The 18,488-nt window shown below is 38.8% G+C and overlaps 4 protein-coding genes across 4 annotated transcripts; 3 read left to right on the top strand and 1 right to left on the bottom strand.

The window, feature by feature from the left end:
• Positions 1–25: 25 nt before the first annotated feature.
• On the bottom strand, positions 26–4,369 carry LOC118315020 (interleukin-17 receptor A). The gene is made up of 11 exons (XM_035641925.2): positions 4,154–4,369; positions 4,007–4,028; positions 3,196–3,333; positions 2,882–3,000; positions 2,670–2,790; positions 2,001–2,048; positions 1,758–1,915; positions 1,533–1,607; positions 1,358–1,427; positions 871–966; positions 26–798 (listed from the first exon to the last, which is right to left on the bottom strand). The coding sequence occupies exons 1-11, from the start codon at positions 4,277–4,279 to the stop codon at positions 38–40; spliced, it is 1,734 nt and encodes a 577-aa protein (XP_035497818.2). The 5' UTR covers positions 4,280–4,369; the 3' UTR covers positions 26–37.
• Positions 4,370–5,989: 1,620 nt separating this feature from the next.
• On the top strand, positions 5,990–9,103 carry LOC118315027 (troponin I, slow skeletal muscle). Its single transcript, XM_035641938.1, has 8 exons — positions 5,990–6,138; positions 7,424–7,452; positions 7,633–7,636; positions 7,783–7,824; positions 7,921–8,052; positions 8,133–8,222; positions 8,311–8,481; positions 8,569–9,103. Exons 2-8 carry the CDS (start codon positions 7,442–7,444, stop codon positions 8,653–8,655), a joined length of 537 nt encoding a protein of 178 aa, XP_035497831.1. The 5' UTR covers positions 5,990–6,138; positions 7,424–7,441; the 3' UTR covers positions 8,656–9,103.
• Positions 9,104–9,282: 179 nt separating this feature from the next.
• Positions 9,283–12,025, top strand: tnni4b.2 (troponin I4b, tandem duplicate 2). Its single transcript, XM_035641935.1, has 8 exons — positions 9,283–9,470; positions 9,921–9,948; positions 10,072–10,075; positions 10,186–10,227; positions 10,376–10,507; positions 10,946–11,035; positions 11,132–11,305; positions 11,379–12,025. Exons 2-8 carry the CDS (start codon positions 9,938–9,940, stop codon positions 11,463–11,465), a joined length of 540 nt encoding a protein of 179 aa, XP_035497828.1. The 5' UTR covers positions 9,283–9,470; positions 9,921–9,937; the 3' UTR covers positions 11,466–12,025.
• A 2,643-nt stretch (positions 12,026–14,668) lies between these two features.
• LOC118315026 (troponin I, slow skeletal muscle) lies at positions 14,669–18,419 on the top strand. The gene is made up of 8 exons (XM_035641936.2): positions 14,669–14,880; positions 15,659–15,689; positions 15,805–15,808; positions 15,949–15,990; positions 16,081–16,212; positions 16,323–16,412; positions 17,480–17,653; positions 17,773–18,419. The coding sequence occupies exons 2-8, from the start codon at positions 15,679–15,681 to the stop codon at positions 17,857–17,859; spliced, it is 540 nt and encodes a 179-aa protein (XP_035497829.1). The 5' UTR covers positions 14,669–14,880; positions 15,659–15,678; the 3' UTR covers positions 17,860–18,419.
• The last annotated feature ends 69 nt before the right edge of the window (positions 18,420–18,488 follow it).

Raw genomic sequence — 18,488 nt, 5'->3', positions numbered from 1 at the left:
GTTTCTTGGGTGATGACTATAGAATATGTTTAGAGATCTATGAGGTTGCGTGGTCATAGGTGGCCATCGTCTCCTCAACCTCCAGTTCGGTGCTCTCGAGTAGTTCACCTTCAAACCACTGAGGATGCTCCAGCTGATATGCACGGAAGGCCTCTATAGCATCGTGCAGGTCTCTACCTGAGGGACACTGATGATACTCGTCCTCTGAAAGCCCTGCAATGTGATTCACTCTGCCGGGTTCATACATCTCTGTGTCCAGGATCCTAAAAAAGAGCTCCTCAAACTTCTTCATCAGCTTGTACCGCACTGTTATGTTGAAAGGTGAAGGGACATCCTCTTCGGAGCACACATCATCAAAGTAAGCCACTATGTATTTTTCAAAGGACGCAGATTGGATGAAATGGGGCACCAGGAGGCAGAGGGCGGGAGTGAGCATGTCACCTAAAAGTGAGTGGACGTCCTCTCTCAGAGAAACCTGCTTGTCACCACACATGGCTCTCCATTTGGCTTGTACTCCTGGCGAGCACAGGAGTAGTATCTTATCTGAAGAGCTTTCTATTTGCTCTCTGTGCCAGTCCAACCACTGAATTCTTCCCAACACTCCCAGTCTGGCAGAGTCCAGCAGATCCAGGACCACCTCTGTACCGCATTTGGCCGCCAGGAAGCCACAAAGCTTCAGAACAATGTTTTTGTACAGCGGGTGGTCGACGGAGTAGATGACGAGGACTCGCTTTCTCTCACGCACTTGAAAACCCTCTGGTTGGTCTTTGGCAGCAGATGAGGATTTGATCACAGAATCTGAGAGAAGGATGCAGTTAATTGATTTTCCTATTCAAATTGTGTTTTTCTAGCCAATAAGGGGGGGCAAACCTTTATGAGAGGCTCTCCACAGGAAGTAAAAGAGAAAACCTCCAATGACAAGCAGACCCACAACTGCCTTTATAATTAAGGTCCGTGGTGGATAATCTAAACAAAAACCAAGAATACATGTGATTAGAAAAATACCTCTATAAATACAAAAACAATGAATTAAAATATCAGTGGACCACGAAGGGCACTCCTCCACTGTGAGATTAATGTGACAGGAATATAAATTGACATTCGTTTTTGGTATTTTGTCTAATCTCTGGTTTTTAGTAAAATATATTATTAGTTAAGCTCTTTGGGTCTCAAAAAGATCTAAATCAGACAATCTGAGAAGTTTAGAAATCAAAACTCAAAGACTTCTGACATTTTATTGGGTCATCAGTCAAAAGGTTGGGAATCAATGAATCATGTTCTTTACCATATAGTCGTTTTAAATGTACCATGCAATATATAGATAGATATAGATATATATATCAAAATGTGAACTTACAAGGACAGTAATTGATTATATCCTTGTGACGCCGACAGTCATTTTTGCATCGTATGAAAAACGGCTGAATCTATGAAACAACAGAGTAAAGTCAGCTTTCGACATAATATCTCTACAAGTAAGATTACATCATTAACTGGTAGGGATGAGACATTAGATAAAAAATTCAACTCACCGATAAAAACATTTCACATTGTGAAAGCTGCTGCAAACCAAATTCAAATGTCACATTCAGTGATGCTCCATTTTCCTGTTTGTTTTAATGGAATAAGAAAATACAATCTAGTTAAATTACTTTGCAGTATATCACACTAAATCATGTGATGGTAGTGCACACCAACTCTCACACAGTGATTCTCGTAATCATTGGTAAAATAAGTGGCATACTCAATATATTTACCTTTGAGATATTCTTTGAATAATGGAAATCCTGGTTCCGGATGGAGACTTGATATATCTCTGAGTATTGTGCTGTTTCAAAACTGACAACAACAAACAATTTTCCCTGTTCCTTATCAACAGACATGGCAGTGGTCATATGAGGCTCCCACATACTACCTGGAATAACAAAACAGAGTACAATGTCTAGATGGTCCAGGATTACTTTCATTATAATGTGTGACGTGAAAAATATCAAATTTACCATTTTCAAGGCATATTTGGGCAGTTTGGATTCTGCTGTCACCACATCCTGAAAACAAACAAGAAGCTGATTAGAATGTTTTCTAAGTTTGTCTTAACAAGATATAGCAAATCACTCAGTGAACTGTGTCATTAATACCTGAAAAGCATCTATTATAAGCATATTATCAATAACGTGTTCAGTATTTGTTGCTTAAATGAATGAAAATGCAACAATTAATCGATTGCATGAAAAACACCTGATAAACTTTTTTTTGATTAATTATCTAAGCCATTTTCATGCGACAAATGCAAAAAATATTGATGGTTCCAGTTTCTCAAATGGGATCATTTTTTCCATCTTACATTAGAGTTTATTGGACATCTATGGGTATTGGACTGTTGATTTCACAAAAGGAGGAAAAAAATTATTGATACATTAATTAAAATTCAGTTGATTATGAATAATTGTTAGTTGCTGCCCTATTGGAAATAATTTTGCTCAGAAGGTAAAACAAAACAGACCAAAGAGCTGTAGGCTACAGTTACAGCTTATTATGCACTACAATATGCCACCCATTGCGTATCAAAAATAACATTGGACAAAAACTGAAAGATTTAATAAATAGATAAATGAACAAATAAATACCTCCATGCACACTATGGTGAACCAGGTGTGAAGAAAACTCACCTGGGAAAGTAATTTGCTTTCGGATCCTGTAGTCTCCACTCTTAGGTTCTGGCAAATTTACAACTGACACCACATATGTGTGTCCAGGCTCTGCCACAACTCCATCAAAGGAAAATGTCCACTAATAAAGAAATGGAAAATGTGCTGATACAATGTGTTTAATGGTTGGCACTGCTATAGCAAAGGATAAGCAACTATGTTTTCTGTCTTACCCTCGTACGGTCTGGATTCAGCTGTTCGGATATATTGAAAGAAAACTGCACACACATAGTTTGATTTGTACTTTCATCCAGAATATTTATTTCTGATCCATGAAGGTCTAATACACCCCCTGTGAATAGAAGAGAACGTATTTTTTATCTGAACACTGCATCTCATGTGTAATCTTCTCTTCACCTTTGATGAAAGACTGGTTGGTTTACAGCTGTTATTTGATGCATTTCCAAAATGATAAACAACACTGTGGTTTAAAAATGCAGTATCAAACTTTTTTGATCAGAGAACTGAATAATGTCGCATTACTCACCATCTGACTTTAGGTTCCATATCACCTTCAAAATGGGGACGGTCCTATGTTCGTCAGTCGTGACTCCCACGTGCTCCGGACCCCACTCTGGGCCGGTGGGAGCAAGTTGTACGACAACGCGTTTATCAGAACAGTTATCTGGCATTTAGGGAATGATGGAAATGTTTCAAAATACGATTCACTGACTGATGTGTATTTATGTGCTGTTGTGGAAAGTAGCAAACAAACATGCAATACATTTCCTCCAGTACTGCACGCAGGTACAATTTTAAGGTAGTGTTTTTAATCTAATAAGCCCAATGAAGGCTACAGATTTTTTTTAGTTACTAACTACTTGGCAGATTCTGATTAAAATTAAAAAATATTTTCAACTAACAAATTCTGATGTGTTAATATAGATTAAAATGAGACTATTGATGCCTGGGAGAAAAAATAAAAATAATAGTACCAAGCAGTATAAAGAAATCAAAGTCATCCTCACCTTCACCAGCTTCAACATTAGCGATATACAGAAAAATGCATCAAATAATTTACTGTAATCACATACTTCACTTTACTAAAATTGAACTTTTATGAGTATTTCTTCTTCTGGTAAATTTGTACTTTTACTTTGAATTGTACTTGCTACTTCAGAAAAAGATCTGCGTACTTCTACCATTACAACTTATGTGTGTGGGCATTCTCAAATATTTAATATTTATGCAAAGAGGCTCACAATTTGCACTAAATATTGCCACTCAACATATTGGATGAACTCTTCTCTATACATTAAGTGTTTGTACTTCAATTATTAGCAAAGTAAGATACTCACTGATTTTGCAGTTGGCAAGACCCTGGAAAGAATACAATATGAGACAAAACAAAACACATAAACAGTGACTTTATGAAGCCTGGACTGAATCCACTTCTATAATATTGCTTATGTATATTTTTAAACTTTCACAGATTGAATCCTCACCGGTTGACTGCAGTCCGGATGTTTGTTAAGAATCCAGAGAGAAGATGTCACAGTGAGTCCTGCACTCAAACAAAAACAGAAAAAAGGAAGATGGATCATTCTGGTGTCGCTGGTGTTGCTCCACATTTCCGGTTTAAAAAGCTTTAAAAACTACAGAGTAAATAAAACAAGGGAGACTAGCAATAATCAACTCTATTTGGAAAGACGGTGTGAGCGTTTGCTTGAACGAATACTGAGAAGACTGATAGCAATCAGGCACTGACATCTGAATACACAGGAAGGACGCCCTTATCAAAGTTTGCAGTTTCCATTCTCATTGAGAGAACTGCATAGGTTGCATATATTGCTCTCTTAATATGCAGGTGTCTATAAAGTTTCTTGCCCCTAGTTGCAGTTTGTATGACTGATGCCAACTGCAAACTGATGTCAAAGCATCAAACGGTCACTAGGTAGCAGCAGTGACCAAATTTACAAATAGTAAAAGTCCTGTTCAAACAGTTTAAATTGCATGTTGGTATTGTTTTTAATAATTGAAAAATATATATGAATTTGACGAGAAATGAGGAGAGAAAGGGAAATGAGTCACAAAGTTCGTCGGCCGTTTACCTCATGCAACATCACCAAAATTTACAGATAACAGAACATCTGAGTTCAGAGCATCAACACATGGAGACAACAGACGGCTCAGGAATTTGACCTTAACCTTCAGGTATTCACTGTTTAGTTACCAAGGATTATCAAAGTGTGTTTGTGGCAGAGTTTCAGTTCCTTCGCTTTGACTCAGTGTTACTGTCTCAATCTCATGAGTTTACATAACATTGAGACAGGCATACAGACAGACAGAAAGTCAGAAAGACAGACAGACAGACAGACAGACAGACAGTCAGACAGACAGACAGACAGACAGACAGACAGACAGACAGTCAGACAGACAGACAGACAGACAGACAGACAGACAGACAGACAGACAGACAGACAGACAGTCAGACAGACAGACAGACAGACAGACAGTCAGACAGACAGACAGACAGACAGACAGACAGACAGACAGACAGTCGGTCCTGTGCTGCTGAAATCTCACCAGAATAGCCTGTACGGGTTGTATTTAACCTCTCCTCTGTATGAGAGTGGTGTCATAGCAGTTGTGATCCAGAAGTCATGGTGGCACCGTGATCCAAATATAAAAATACACTTATATTCAGTACAACTATCATAAAGTATGTGAAGTGATGTGTTCTTGATTTCAGTATATTATCTAACCTCCCCAATTTCGGATTTGAAATTGTATAAACAACTAATGAAAAGTGTATAAGACATTGTAGCACATTATAATGTAGCTATGATCAGGTCTTTTCTGTGTATTTATTGTTAATTATAACTTGTACATGTGCTTGTATCTGAAAAAGAATGGAATCTGGAATGACTTTGGTGATCCTGTGAACTATCATCCTCCACCATCGTCTGAACCGATTAGCATGTTCAAAGCGTGTACATATACAGCCTCACATGCATGATAAGTTGAGGCTGTCGACTTCCAGACAAAGACAATAAAAGTACTATTTAATCAAAGGGCCTCAAATTCATCTAAATAAACTTCTACCTATTCACTTTTGAGACTGACTTGAAGAGGCACCTTTAAAACAGTATGTCTTTGATGTTAGCTTCAGCCAGTACGATCCATGACACGAATTACAAAAGCAAACACACTCAGGTATCTGATATCTGCCAGAGAGTATAACTCAGCTGTCAGTCAGACGAGGGGTGTGTGATCGTGTGCATTGCAATCACATGAACTAAATGGGTCATGGGTTGAGGGCGAATCAAAAGAGGATTGTGCATTGTGATGTAGCAATTGTCAGGTGGACAGGGGGTCTATTTTAGTGAGCCATTCACATGAGACTTCAAATACATGAATCTTTCACAAATAAGTGTAAAGTGCTTTCCACCTCTGTTGCTGCTCTGACTGATTCCCTCTCATATTCACGGTAAGTTTGATACGATAATGCACCTCTTATGGATCGCAAGAGAGTTAATGTCCATCAGATTTACTCTAGACATTAAATGGGGCTCTTTAACCCAACACGATTAAGAGACACTGCAGTCATATGTTTGCTTGGACCAAGTCTTGTCCTGCTTTATTGTAGGGAGTAGTCAAGACTGAAAACCATCGTGCTGACACGGCTTCTGTGGCTGGTATTCAGATGAGGGAATACTACATGTCACTACTTTTGACAAGGTCTCAAATCAACCATTCGAACGTGTCTTTCCGGCTTTGATTTCTAAGACGCCTCAAGTGAAGAAACTGTAACCCGAGGCTTGAACTGCCCGCGAAAGTATTGGTGGCTGGTGGCAGCAGGCTTGACCCATCGCAATGGCTGAAAAGCTGGTGTGATAAGTGATGATGGCTCGCTCGTATGAACTGGCATGGAGGGCAAGGCTGGAGGCTTCCTGAAATCATCTTCTGCCTTGCCTGTTTACCTTGACTTCCACTGCCTGCCATGCTGGATTAATTTAAATTGGATATATCAGTGTGTTGCTTCACAAGCACTTTCATGTATTTGTTCTGCTCTGACACCTCCATCTATTTATTAATGTGAAATGCCGTGGTTAAATTCATAAAAAAATAGGAATTGATATTGTTGTGGAACTAAGGTCAAAGAAAGGAATAGAAAGAGTCAAGGGAGGGCATACATTGACAAATATGAAAGGGATAATTGCCTTAGAGTTCTTTTCATTTCCCTTTTAGCCATCTAAACAGGAACCGTATGTGTTGATGCCAGATAAATGCAATCAATAACCTGGTTAAATAAAAAGAAAACAATCATATGAATCCTAAAGGGTGAGGACTGCGCTGTTTTTAAAAAAAAGTATTCTCACAGTCCCCACAGGTTTTGTTTTGTTCCTCGCTTGGATGCCAAAACCTTTTGGCAGCTTAGCAGCTTAGCTTTCTCTGGCATCATCATGACCACAGCAGATGCAAGAACACGCCAAAGCACGAGGGAAATGTGTCCAAATATAGCTGTGCAATAGAACCCTCGTCATCCCTTTATAACAATAGTACAGATTATCTGGTCCTGGAAGAATACTGACATGTACCTGACAGTCCCTGTGGAAAATCAGTGCAGATAAATCTATTAAACAGTTAACTAGTTGGATTCACCACATTCATATCAACTGCATAAAATACAACTGAAACTTTGATGGATACAGATAAATCATATTAAAAAAAAGTGGGAATGCACTTTTAAAAATGTGGTTTCCCCCCCAAAGGTACCATAAGCTGCAACCATGTCTGAGGGGTGAGTATTTGTGTACGATAAGCAAAAATTCGACTTCATGTTTACGGCTTCCCTCCTTTGTTCTGTGTATTATCAATGACCTGTTTTTCAACTTTACCGATGTTTGTTGTGAGTTCCTAAATAATTTAGAAAAAAAACCCATCTTTTTCCTTCTCCTTTTCATGTCAAATGATGATGAAGACCGGTGAGCAAAAATTGTTTCTCTCACAGTCCTTAATTAATCATCAGTCAAGATTCAGAAGCTTTATGAATTTCATGCTTAAAATTGTATTTAAAACCTCCACCCACAGCTGTTTGCAGATGTATAAAGTGTACTTATCTTTGTCACAGAAAAAGTCAAAATATTCAGCGACACGCCGACTGCATTTGAAGGTGGGTCTTGTTGACCCATAGAGGTCATGAGTGGACAGCAAGCTGTTTTTTGGTTTTCATCAAGGCTTCACTAATTATGGACTTGCTATCCTCCAGTCCAAACTGCTGAAGAAGGCAGCTTCTATGCTGGCGGCAGAAATCGAAGACAAGAAACACGAGAAAGAACGAGTTGTGAACGAATGCTTCCCTCCACTGAAGCTCTCAGGCCTGGCAGTCCAGGAGCTGCAGGTACTGACTCACAACTGATTTGATTGTTACTATTTTACAGAATATAGAATGTATTTTATGTTTCTTTTTTTCGGTCGCAGGATCTTTGTAAAGAACTTCATCGTAAGATTGATGTTGTAGATGAAGCACGTTATGAAGTAGAGGTGAAGGTCGCCAGAAATAACCAAGAGGTAAATAAAATTTGATACATTTACTGGCCTGGTAGGATGTTGCAGTTGAACTGTGGGTTCACCTGTAACTGGGACACTCGTTGCACAGATCCAGACACTGAATGGGAAGATCGTTGACCTGAAGGGGGTAAAGAGGCCCAGCTTGAAGAGGGTGAAGAAAACGACAGACGACATGCTGGGTGCATTCACCGACACCACCAAACACATGAAGGCAGATTTCAAGGTCAACCTGAAGACAGTGAAGAAAGAAGAAGACAAGGTAAAATTGTTGGCGGATACAAATCCTCTACAGAGCGTAATAATAATACAACAATAATTTACAATCTACTGTGTCATTCATTTCCAGAGGGAAGAAGTGACTGACTGGCGTAAGAACGTGGAGGCCATGTCTGGTATGGAGGGCAGGAAGAAGCTGTTCAATGCAGGACAATAAGAAGGTGCTCACATCAAACCAGGTTTCGTCAGCAACCCACCTGTCCTAAAGTAAACAGTGACTTCCCAGTGTTCGAGTCAAATCATTTTGTTTGGCTTTATTTCAGAATCCTTGCCCAAATACAAGGTTTTCATTACAGCATGAAAAAAAACTTGTTTTGTAAAGAATGATGTCAAACCATAGACTCCAAAGATTGAATACAGAAAATGCACAATTTAGACTATAATGTATTAAAACTGCTTTAATCTTGATTAAATATACACTTGTATATAAAGACTAACACATTTTGCCATGAATGTAATAGTATGTATTGTATAATATGTATTACAATGTACTAAAGGTTTATGGGTTGGTCTTTTTAAAGTGCAGTATTCATGTTAATCACATGATGGCGCTGTGCCACTATATGTAATACACTTGATGCTAATTAAACAACTATGATCACTTGTCTGTTTGTTTTCTCTGGTTTATTCAGGTTTAATTTTGCTTTTATTTTAAATCTAGCTATTTCGATAATAGTCAAACAACATTATGGTGCATTGGATTCACAGACAGAACAGATGTTAAGTACTAGAGTGACGGCTGCCCTAACATCCTGTAGTCTTGGTGTTGAGCAATGGGAGTGTGTCGTAGTGGTTCACCTGGTGTTGGGGGATGTCGTGTAGAAATGCAGTGATATACAGTAGACTCACTGTCAGGACACAGGAGGCTATTTCAGTTGGCCACTCGCAGAAGGCAAAACATTCAATTTGACTTGAGTTTTCTTCTTCACTTAAAGACAGACACTCTCAGCCCAACAGGATTTAAATAAAAAGGTACGTTGATATGTTTGATAATGATAGTGTGATTTAAGTAGAAATTTTTACCTGTTGCATTAATCTGGGATGGTTCCAAACATGCACATTTACTGTAAATGTAAAATTGATTAGATATTAGATATGACAAACCCCAAATGAGATGATTATTATATGTTTTTAATGTGTTTTAATGTGTTTTTAGCCATTTACAGAATTGAGTTGCTACAGTCTACGGTCTCAATTATACGCTCAAACATGAGACGTTTTGTTATATGCTGTACGTCTCATCTGGCAATAACTAATGGCTGGCATAATGAAAGTATTTCACAAAACAAAAATGCTGGTTCATTTACAAAAGCTGTGTTGATTGCACTTAAATCCTAAAGCAGCAAAATGCTTGAGCTATGTATCGCTACTACTTCAGCTACTACTGTATCTGAATATTTTTTGATTTTCATTTTTCAACAGACAAGAGGCATCAAACCATGTCTGAGGCGTAAGTCATAAATATTTTTGGGATTATGTAGGACTATGTTAGCACCTTTCAGGTTTTCGTCATGTCAGTAATAACTCTTACATTGTTATTTTTTTCTTTTCCACACCTCAATTTTCTCTACAGACCGGTAAGTTATTCTAATTGCTGTATATCTAAAGAATCTTTATAAGGGAACCATGTGGGTCTTTTTATATAACTGTTGGTTCAATAAGTTTTTGTCTGCTGCCTTTTGTGTAGAAAAAATCAAAGATCACTGCATCTCGCAGATTGGCTCTCAAGGTATTGTCTCTTTTGCCTTCACCACAACCTAATCCATGACAACCATCTGACCAAACGGAATCTACTGCTAAATTCACAAAATCATGACACAAAGTGTTGCATTGAAACTGTGCCAGAAAGAAAATGACTCTCACTTTTCGAATTTTAGACCAAACTGCTGAAACTGGCGTGCGTGATGTTGGAGAAGGACAAGGAGGAAAAGAAGCTGGAGAGAGAAACTACTTTGAGTGAGCGAGTCCCTTCACTCCAGCTGTCTGGTTTGTCCGTGCAGGACCTTCAGGTATGTGCAGGTCACTGCATGAGCCGCCCATCGTACTACAGTGAAACAACATGGTTCCACTGCTCCACACCTACTGTGAGCAGCCCTCTGATGCACACAGTGTGTTCATATACAGGAGGTGCATTAGACAACAGGTGCCTCATCATCTACATTTGACTTTCTGGGCATTTAGCTGACACAGCTGCTTGAGACAAACACTCAAGTCATGAACTTTTGCTGTTAGAAAAAAATATTCATTCGCATATTAAATAAGTATCAAGTATTCGCTTAACATGAAAGTAAAAAAATCATCACAGCAGGGCTCCCTGGTGCATTATTCCATAAATGTTGAATCAGCACATAGAGAAACCCACCATCACCTTTGAGTTTGAAATGTGCGACTGTAATAGGCGACCGCAGGGTTCAATACGTCTGATATGATCCTCTGTCTGTCTACAGGCTCTGTGCAAAGACCTGCACCATAAGATTGATACGGTAGATGAAGAGCGCTATGACATTGACGCCAAGGTGGAAAAAAATAACAAGGAGGTACTGTACATTTTCCATATTCATGTATCCTGTCTTTAATTCATGGATTTCCTCTATTCCTATTTTTCAACCTGCATTTATAATTGCTTACCGCAGATTGAAAACCTGTCTCAGAAGGTCTTTGAGCTGAAGGGTAAGATGAAGCGACCTGCTCTCAAGCGCGTGAAGATCTCAGCCGACGCCATGCTGGGAGCGCTGCTGGGCTCTAAGGTCAAAGAGTCTGTGGACTTCAAGGCCAACCTCAAGACTGTGAAGAAAGAGGAGGAGAAGGTACGGTTTGAACTGTGGCACAATGCTGTGGTATCACTAGTATCACTAAGAAGGATTTTCTTCTTCTAAACAGAAAGAGGAGGTGACTGACTGGCGTAAGAACGTGGAGGCCATGTCTGGTATGGAGGGCAGGAAGAAGCTGTTTAATGCTGGACAGTAGATGTGTATTTTTGAAAATTTTAAATAGAGCCCCACCAATATTATCGGTTGGCCGATAATGGCCTGATATGTTTAGAGCCCGACCGATATTATCGGCCAACAGTTATCAGCCTTTAAATGTGCATTTATGTTTACAGTTTAAGTAAAATAAATGTGTTTCTTAATTCAACTTCTATTTATGTGGTTGTATTTGTATTTTTTTTTCCAAATTACAGTTATTTATGGTAAAGTTTATGGTTAAACAAAATAGCATATCGGTCGGCCTCTAATTTTAAATATGAATGCTGTTTTACAATGGAGGAAAACAGAAAGGGCAAATGTTTCTGCACACAATTGGCAAGCATCTGTGAGTGTGCAAGTGTGTGCATCTTCATGTTTGCAATATACAAAACTAGTAGGATTCAAAGGAATGAATTTGTGGATATTTTGCTTATGCACTCTGGTTTTATGGTGTTTGCATCTGGAAACCCGTCACATATGAGAGCGTTGTGAAATTTGTTGTGTTTTTTTTGGATCTGTAGATGCTTGGAAAAGACTGGTTAATAGAAATGAATAATAAAAAATACAACAATCATACAAAAAACTATTAGAGTACTTTTTCTTTCTGAATATCTACATTCTCATGAGCCGTGGGATCACACGAGTCAGATGGCAGTAATAGTTCCTGGAGTGGGCAGTTGACAGCGAGAGCAGCTGAGAACAAAGTTGTTAAATCATCTTTGTAAATCAAAGTAGAACTGTGAACGTCCCAAAATAAAAGAGGTCACAGGTTCAGGGCTGCAATAAACCCCTCAGAAAAAACAAGCAGTCGGAGTACACAGCACCAATCAACACACCTAAAAGTAAAAAGAATAATTGCAGACATAATTAGAAAGAGAAAAAATAAACTGAACAAGAAGAAACTTGATAGTCAAATTAGTTATTCAAATCTTTTGAGGCAAGATTTTCAATACATGCGCTGGTTACAGCTTCTCGGCTACTTCATATGTTTGGGGTTTGTGTACGGGTCCAACAGAATTTTTTTTTATACAAGTTTTCTCATATTATTTATATGAAAAAAACTATTAGACTGAACAAGAAAATAATCAGCAGCACTATCAGTTGTTATAGAATATCATCAGCTGAAGCCCTTCATTACGATAATAAACTCTATGCAGTGTGTTTTAAAAAAGGATGCCTTTAGCTAGATGATTTCTAACCTAGGATGTATCACAGAGACTCCACTGCTGCTCTTTCAGCCCTGGTACTGTACAAATGTATTTGGAAACAACTTCACTAATGTGGTGATTTACACACCCGGGGGATGTTAAAGCTCATCAAAGAGGAAGTTCAATGATCTAACACACAAAGATGAGTGTGGATGGAGCAATGCTTGTGAGGTAGTTCAGGCAGTCAACTCAAGCTGCACCTTATGTGACATGTCTCACTCTCCACAATCCTCGAACATACTGCACTTCACTCTCCCTGGGTCACGATATTTGCTAATCACTCCCCACTATCTCTATGTAATCATATCTAGGGAAGAGCGATGGGGTCGAAGAGACGTCGACTAACTGCGACTATGTTCTGCTGCTAAAATGATAATTCCCAACGTGAGTCGTCCGACTGAACGAGACATTAGGTTACTTGGCATCAGATGAATAATGTCAACTTGGCTAGATGACAAATTTCCGATAGAATGCCTGCGTGACGCTGTTCAACCCCAACATTTTCAAAATTCTAACCGCTTTCCATGCATGGCAAACAGTGCAGTGATGATGTTAGTGTGCAAATGATGATAAAGGTAAGCCAAACTAGAACACTACAGAAAGATTGTGGTAATAATTGCATTTCTGGGACAGGACACAAACTACGGTCTCCTGCTTAAAAGTCTGCACGTCTGACTTCCACACCCTTAGTTTTCTCCTTGCTGGGGATCTGTACTTCCTGCAGCTGTGAATGTTGAAGGTGAATGTTGGCATTGGATATAAATCATGGGGTGAGAAATTGTTCAATGTAGACATAAATCTTTGGGTCTCCAGGCTGCTCCAACCGGCAATGGAGAGTTTAATGAAAATATGCTCATGTGGCATTAGGGGAAAAAGAGGATCCGGCTCTATTGGAGCTTGATCTATATTAAATAAAACCTGGCTATCTCGACCTGTTCTCCATCAGTTTTAACAAGTCTTTTTTCTAATCTTCTTAAGAGTTCCCCAACTTTGTGGAAGTGCAATACTAAATCACTGTGGTCCCACCTTAAAGCAGTTGAGAGTAATCATAACATAATATTCGACCCAGGCTGTGAGCTTCACTATTCTACATGATTGCATGAGACACAGGCGTTCGAGGGGCTGAATATTTGACTCCTTGTTACAACAATGACGCAGATTGGCTGGCTCGGTTTACGAACCACCAAGCCGTGACCAGCACCTGTCCTTGTTCCTCTAGTCCCCTAAATAAAACCAGACTAACCTTCATCTTTGTTCCTATCTCCAAGGTGGTCCTGTACTGTGTTGTCAGACTACAGCAGTCTGTTGTCATGCACATGCAGTGGAATAGTGATGTACTGTATATAAACTAAAATAGATTGATGATGTGTACTGATCATACTGTTTCTTAAAATGATCAGGTGAAAGTAAGAAAAGTGATCCATTCTAACTGATGCAAATATATAAATCAAATCGTTTTAAGGCCTCAGCAATAGGTCAGAGTAGATCTCTAACGGTTTCCTTCATTTTCGATGTTTAATCTCTAATTTGATTCTCAAAATCTGACCATAAATTTGTTTGCAAATCACAAATGAACAAAGTAATAAGAATGATTTTCCTTTCATGCTGATAATCATACATAAAAATAGTTACATAAAAATAGATAAAAATAGTAACAGTTCTTAAAAACGTTTGCAATCTGAGTTGGCAGCACTTTTTGCATGAGCTGGTCTGGATTCCCACATGTCCTGCTCAGTTTGTTCTATAAATAAAGGTGAAAAACAGGGAGATGCAGATACACCAGTTTGATATCTCTCTTCTGTTTGACACCTTGAAGACATGACCCTTAACTCCCACTGGTGTGACACTGACCCAGCATGAGTGTGGTCACCGGTTTATATGCTCACAGCCACTTCCAACAACAGGTGTTGTTGAACCCGTGCAAGATGCCCAAAGGTTTAGAACTATAAATGCAGTTTTATTACCCCCTTTCCTGTCTGAAAACTGTGGCGATGCCATGTGCAACAGTAAATGTCAGCGTTGGCAGACAGACAATAGCGGTAGCACAGACAGGAGTCTATTTCAGTGAGCCATTCACATTTGGCACAGACACTATAAATCTGATTGATATTTCTCCATCGTCTCTCAGAAAGTTTACGCTGCCCCCCTCCACACACACTTTTCTTCAGTTTTGAGGTCCGTCTCAAGGAGCTGTGTGACTTCAATAAGGTACAGAAATACTCCTTTTTTAACTTGTGAATTGGAGTAGATTTTATATTTTGATGTTTTCATTCATAATCCTGAGTAAGAAGTATTTTTTTAGCATGTTAAAAACTACTGGTACCTTAGAATCGGTGAAACCTCTGGTGTCTTGTAATTAACATTAACAGCGAGCCGAACACTGTCATCTAACATGCCTGTGGATTATCTGGCCATTCACCTTTTTTGTCACCTATGCAGAGTTATGTTAACACAAGGCTCAGGGCTTTGCACGTGACACAATACGAGTGTTTCAGCAAATTTGGCATTAAGTATTTTACCATATTCGTATTTAGATTTACCTTGTGGGAATGCATGCTTATAATGCATGCAAAATAATTTAGCAACATTGAATTTGTAATTGTAATTTACTATGTGAATTCCACAAGAACGATGAACAAACTTTAAGTTGATATCTGTTTTTGGTTACATGTACAGTCACAAAGGATGATGAGTATATACTATATGAAGCTCCTCTTCATTGCACAAGGCAGACAATAAATAACTGTGTGCAGCCAGTTTTAATGAGTAATAAGTGTTTGGATTGGATGAAATACTTTGACCAGAGAAGATCATCAATCTTCAGCGTACAGCTCAGTTCAAGGTGTTTAATGTTAAATGTGAAAGGTACTTTCACTGCAAAAAATAAAGTGCATGATTGTTAATATTTGCAAGGATTCTGTTTCAGATTGTTCAATAATAGTTGACTATGCAAATTATGCAGCTGCTCTTATTTTCCTTATTTCAGTGTGGGAATCTAAGACATCCATGGCTGAGGAGTGAGTATGATCACTTTATTTTCATGTGTCCATCGACAGCTTCAAACTCTGTGTTGATATTCATTTTGTAAATATGTTTACATGTATTTCCTCCCTCTTGTTCATGCTGCAACAGACCCGTGAGTACCTGTGACATCCCCCTGCCCCCCTTTCAATCCTATATTTCATGATTAAGATCATAAAAATCTATATATGCAAATGTGCTGTGTTCCACAATGTAGATGGAGGATATGAAATGTTCTTTATGTATGAATTCCAGAAAAAATGTAAGATCTCGTCCGGCCGAAAGCTGGGGTTGAAGGTACGTTTTTTTTTAATTGGTCAAGCTACCTATAAAACTAGGGGGGGGGGGGGGGCTTTTCATCTATTCATTTTAATATCTTTTCCTTAGATTAGACTGTTGGCAGTTGCTGCTCAGATGCTTCAGGAGGAGACAGAGCAGAGGATAAAGGAGAGAGAAGCTGCTCTGGCAGAGAGAGTTCCTCCTCTGAATCTGTCTGGTCTGTCTTTGCAGGAGCTGCAGGTATTTCACATCATTATAAATTGTTTTTGTCTCAGTAACCGTATTGCTTTGTATATGAGTTCACATCATTTTCTCAGTCCACAAGAGGTGTGTCATACATTCTTTTACAGGATCTGTGCAAAGACTTGCACCACAAGATCGATGTCGTAGATGAGGAGCGCTATGATATTGGCCTTAAGGTTTCCAAAAATGACATGGAGGTAAGACACATAAAAGACATAAGACGTTGCTGCATCCAGTGTATTCACTATGAGGACAAGGTCGAAACATAAAAGAGCTAAAAACAGTCAAACACTGCCTCCAAGTGGCAGCACTGAGAATGACAGGATATAACAGGACCTCATATTGTACCTGAGGCCTGTTCTTCAACAAACACCCTCAGGTTTGGTTGTGTCGCCAAACAGGGGCCTAAAATAGTGTGTTTTACATCATTAATATTGAGCTTGTAATTTTAGCGAGCCATATTCAACTGGCTTGAGATACAACAGGGCAGTAAATTATGGACTGCTAATTTGGTTACAGGCAATAAATCACTACACTGATTTTAAGATACACAAACCCCCAGAAAAGATAAAGAAGGTTGAAGTAATAATAATTTGGGCTGAGACTGGCTATATAACAAAAATAGTGTTGAAAAAAAATCAATGAGTTAACTGAAAGTACAACAGATATTACTTCCTAACCATAGATGATCTGTGACGAAATAAAATAATTTTTTGTATTCATCTATTCTTAAGATATCCAAATATTTAGTTTTTTCAAGGATCAGAGTATTACACACAGACTTTCTCTCACGTTGTGGTAGATGGGTCAGTATTAAAGAGCTGCTAACTTTAGAGGAAGGAACACACATGTACAGTTGTTCACTACACCTTAACATAACTATAAAGAGTTGGACGACTCTATATAGTTATCCACAACATTGGAACAATTTTGTTAAGATTTTTTTATTTTATTAAAAATAAAACAACTCAGTGTCCACTTACTATCTTTTTGCAGAGCTTCTAACCACACCTTGCTACATGTGGGTGAACTCCATCTGCTGAGATACTGAGATACTGAGGACTATTAAGTTTCTATGGTCATCTCAATTTAAGATTAATTACATACTGATGAATCCAAACTTTATGATTTCATATGCGGAGGAGGATGAGTGACTCTAAGAGCGTAACAATCTCAGGAGCTTCCATCTACATTACGCTCATGTGAATAAATAAATAGCACTGAGTGTGATATGTAGTCTACTTGACTCATGACCCCTGCCCAGGTTGAAAACATGAATCTGAAGATCACTGAGCTCCAGAGTAAGTTCAAGAAACCGAATCTGAAGAGAGTGAAGATCTCAGCTGAGGCCATGCTGAGCGTCTTGCTGGGCTCCAAACACAAAGAGTCCATTGACTTCAAGGCCAACCTGAAGACGGTCAAGAAGGAGGAGGAAAAGGTAAGCCCGGCTTTTGCTTTTGATTCTCATCAAGCCACAGGTAATAGTTATTTTTCGGGGTCAAATTATCCGTTTTATCTTGGCTGGTTCTCCATGACATGTTATGTTTCCTACGGAAGGAGGAGGTGACCGACTGGCGGAAGAACGTGGAGGCCATGTCGGGCATGGAGGGCAGGAAGAAGCTGTTTGACGCCTCTGGAAACTAAAGACACAGTGGGTTTTTTGTTCGAAGCATCTGATGTTGAATTTTTAACATAACCATCTGATCTGTAGCACACTGATTCATGAATTGCAGGTATAAATAAACACCCCTGAACAAGATTGAAAGTGATTTTTAAAAGGAGCATGGCCTTCAGGTGGTGTTTAACTTGTTTATATAGTTTCTCCACACATATTCTTGCATTCTTGAATTCTGATGACTAGACTTCAATGTGCCTCACTGGGTATGCGTAAGTGATGCAGTGGTTATTTGCAGTAGTTCTCCAATGCAGCCTTAAGATGGCAGTAGAATTCTTTCAAACAGTCTACCGGGACTTGTGGAGCTAAAGTAGTGTCCACTGTGTCAACATGCTACCGTGGATCTGGAGTGACTATGTGCCTCATAAATTAACACATTGTTTGGCCATTTAAGAAACATTGCTAAAAAAAATGAATTCTAATTCCAGTCTTATTTAAAGTGAGTCTTTATTAGAGTGTGTTATCCTCTTATTTTGTTTATGCACGTAAGAACCAGCAATGATCTCTGAATAAAAGCAAAACAATCCTGCCTTGTTTTCCTTCATTGTGTCATGTAATAATCTATTTGAATCTATACAGCATCGTCTTTTTATTTATT

Source organism: Scophthalmus maximus, chromosome 7 (genome assembly GCF_022379125.1).
Source record: "Scophthalmus maximus strain ysfricsl-2021 chromosome 7, ASM2237912v1, whole genome shotgun sequence".
Taxonomy (NCBI): domain Eukaryota; kingdom Metazoa; phylum Chordata; class Actinopteri; order Pleuronectiformes; family Scophthalmidae; genus Scophthalmus; species Scophthalmus maximus.
This window is presented reverse-complemented; position numbering and strand designations above follow the sequence as displayed.

Excerpts from the sequence above, each read along its gene's own strand:
- LOC118315020 (XM_035641925.2), bottom strand. The coding sequence starts at position 4,279 with ATGTGGAGCAACACCAGCGACACCAGAATGATCCATCTTCCTTTTTTC. Across the intron at positions 3,001-3,195 it reads ATGGAACCTAAAGTCAGATG|GGGGTGTATTAGACCTTCAT; the intron begins GTGAGTAATGCG and ends TTCTATTCACAG. Across the intron at positions 1,608-1,757 it reads ATTCAAAGAATATCTCAAAG|GAAAATGGAGCATCACTGAA; the intron begins GTAAATATATTG and ends TAAAACAAACAG.
- LOC118315027 (XM_035641938.1), top strand. Across the intron at positions 7,825-7,920 it reads CACGCCGACTGCATTTGAAG|TCCAAACTGCTGAAGAAGGC; the intron begins GTGGGTCTTGTT and ends GCTATCCTCCAG. Across the intron at positions 8,482-8,568 it reads TGAAGAAAGAAGAAGACAAG|AGGGAAGAAGTGACTGACTG; the intron begins GTAAAATTGTTG and ends ATTCATTTCCAG.
- tnni4b.2 (XM_035641935.1), top strand. Across the intron at positions 10,228-10,375 it reads CTCGCAGATTGGCTCTCAAG|ACCAAACTGCTGAAACTGGC; the intron begins GTATTGTCTCTT and ends TTCGAATTTTAG. Across the intron at positions 10,508-10,945 it reads TGTCCGTGCAGGACCTTCAG|GCTCTGTGCAAAGACCTGCA; the intron begins GTATGTGCAGGT and ends GTCTGTCTACAG.
- LOC118315026 (XM_035641936.2), top strand. Across the intron at positions 15,991-16,080 it reads GCCGAAAGCTGGGGTTGAAG|ATTAGACTGTTGGCAGTTGC; the intron begins GTACGTTTTTTT and ends TCTTTTCCTTAG. Across the intron at positions 16,213-16,322 it reads TGTCTTTGCAGGAGCTGCAG|GATCTGTGCAAAGACTTGCA; the intron begins GTATTTCACATC and ends ATTCTTTTACAG.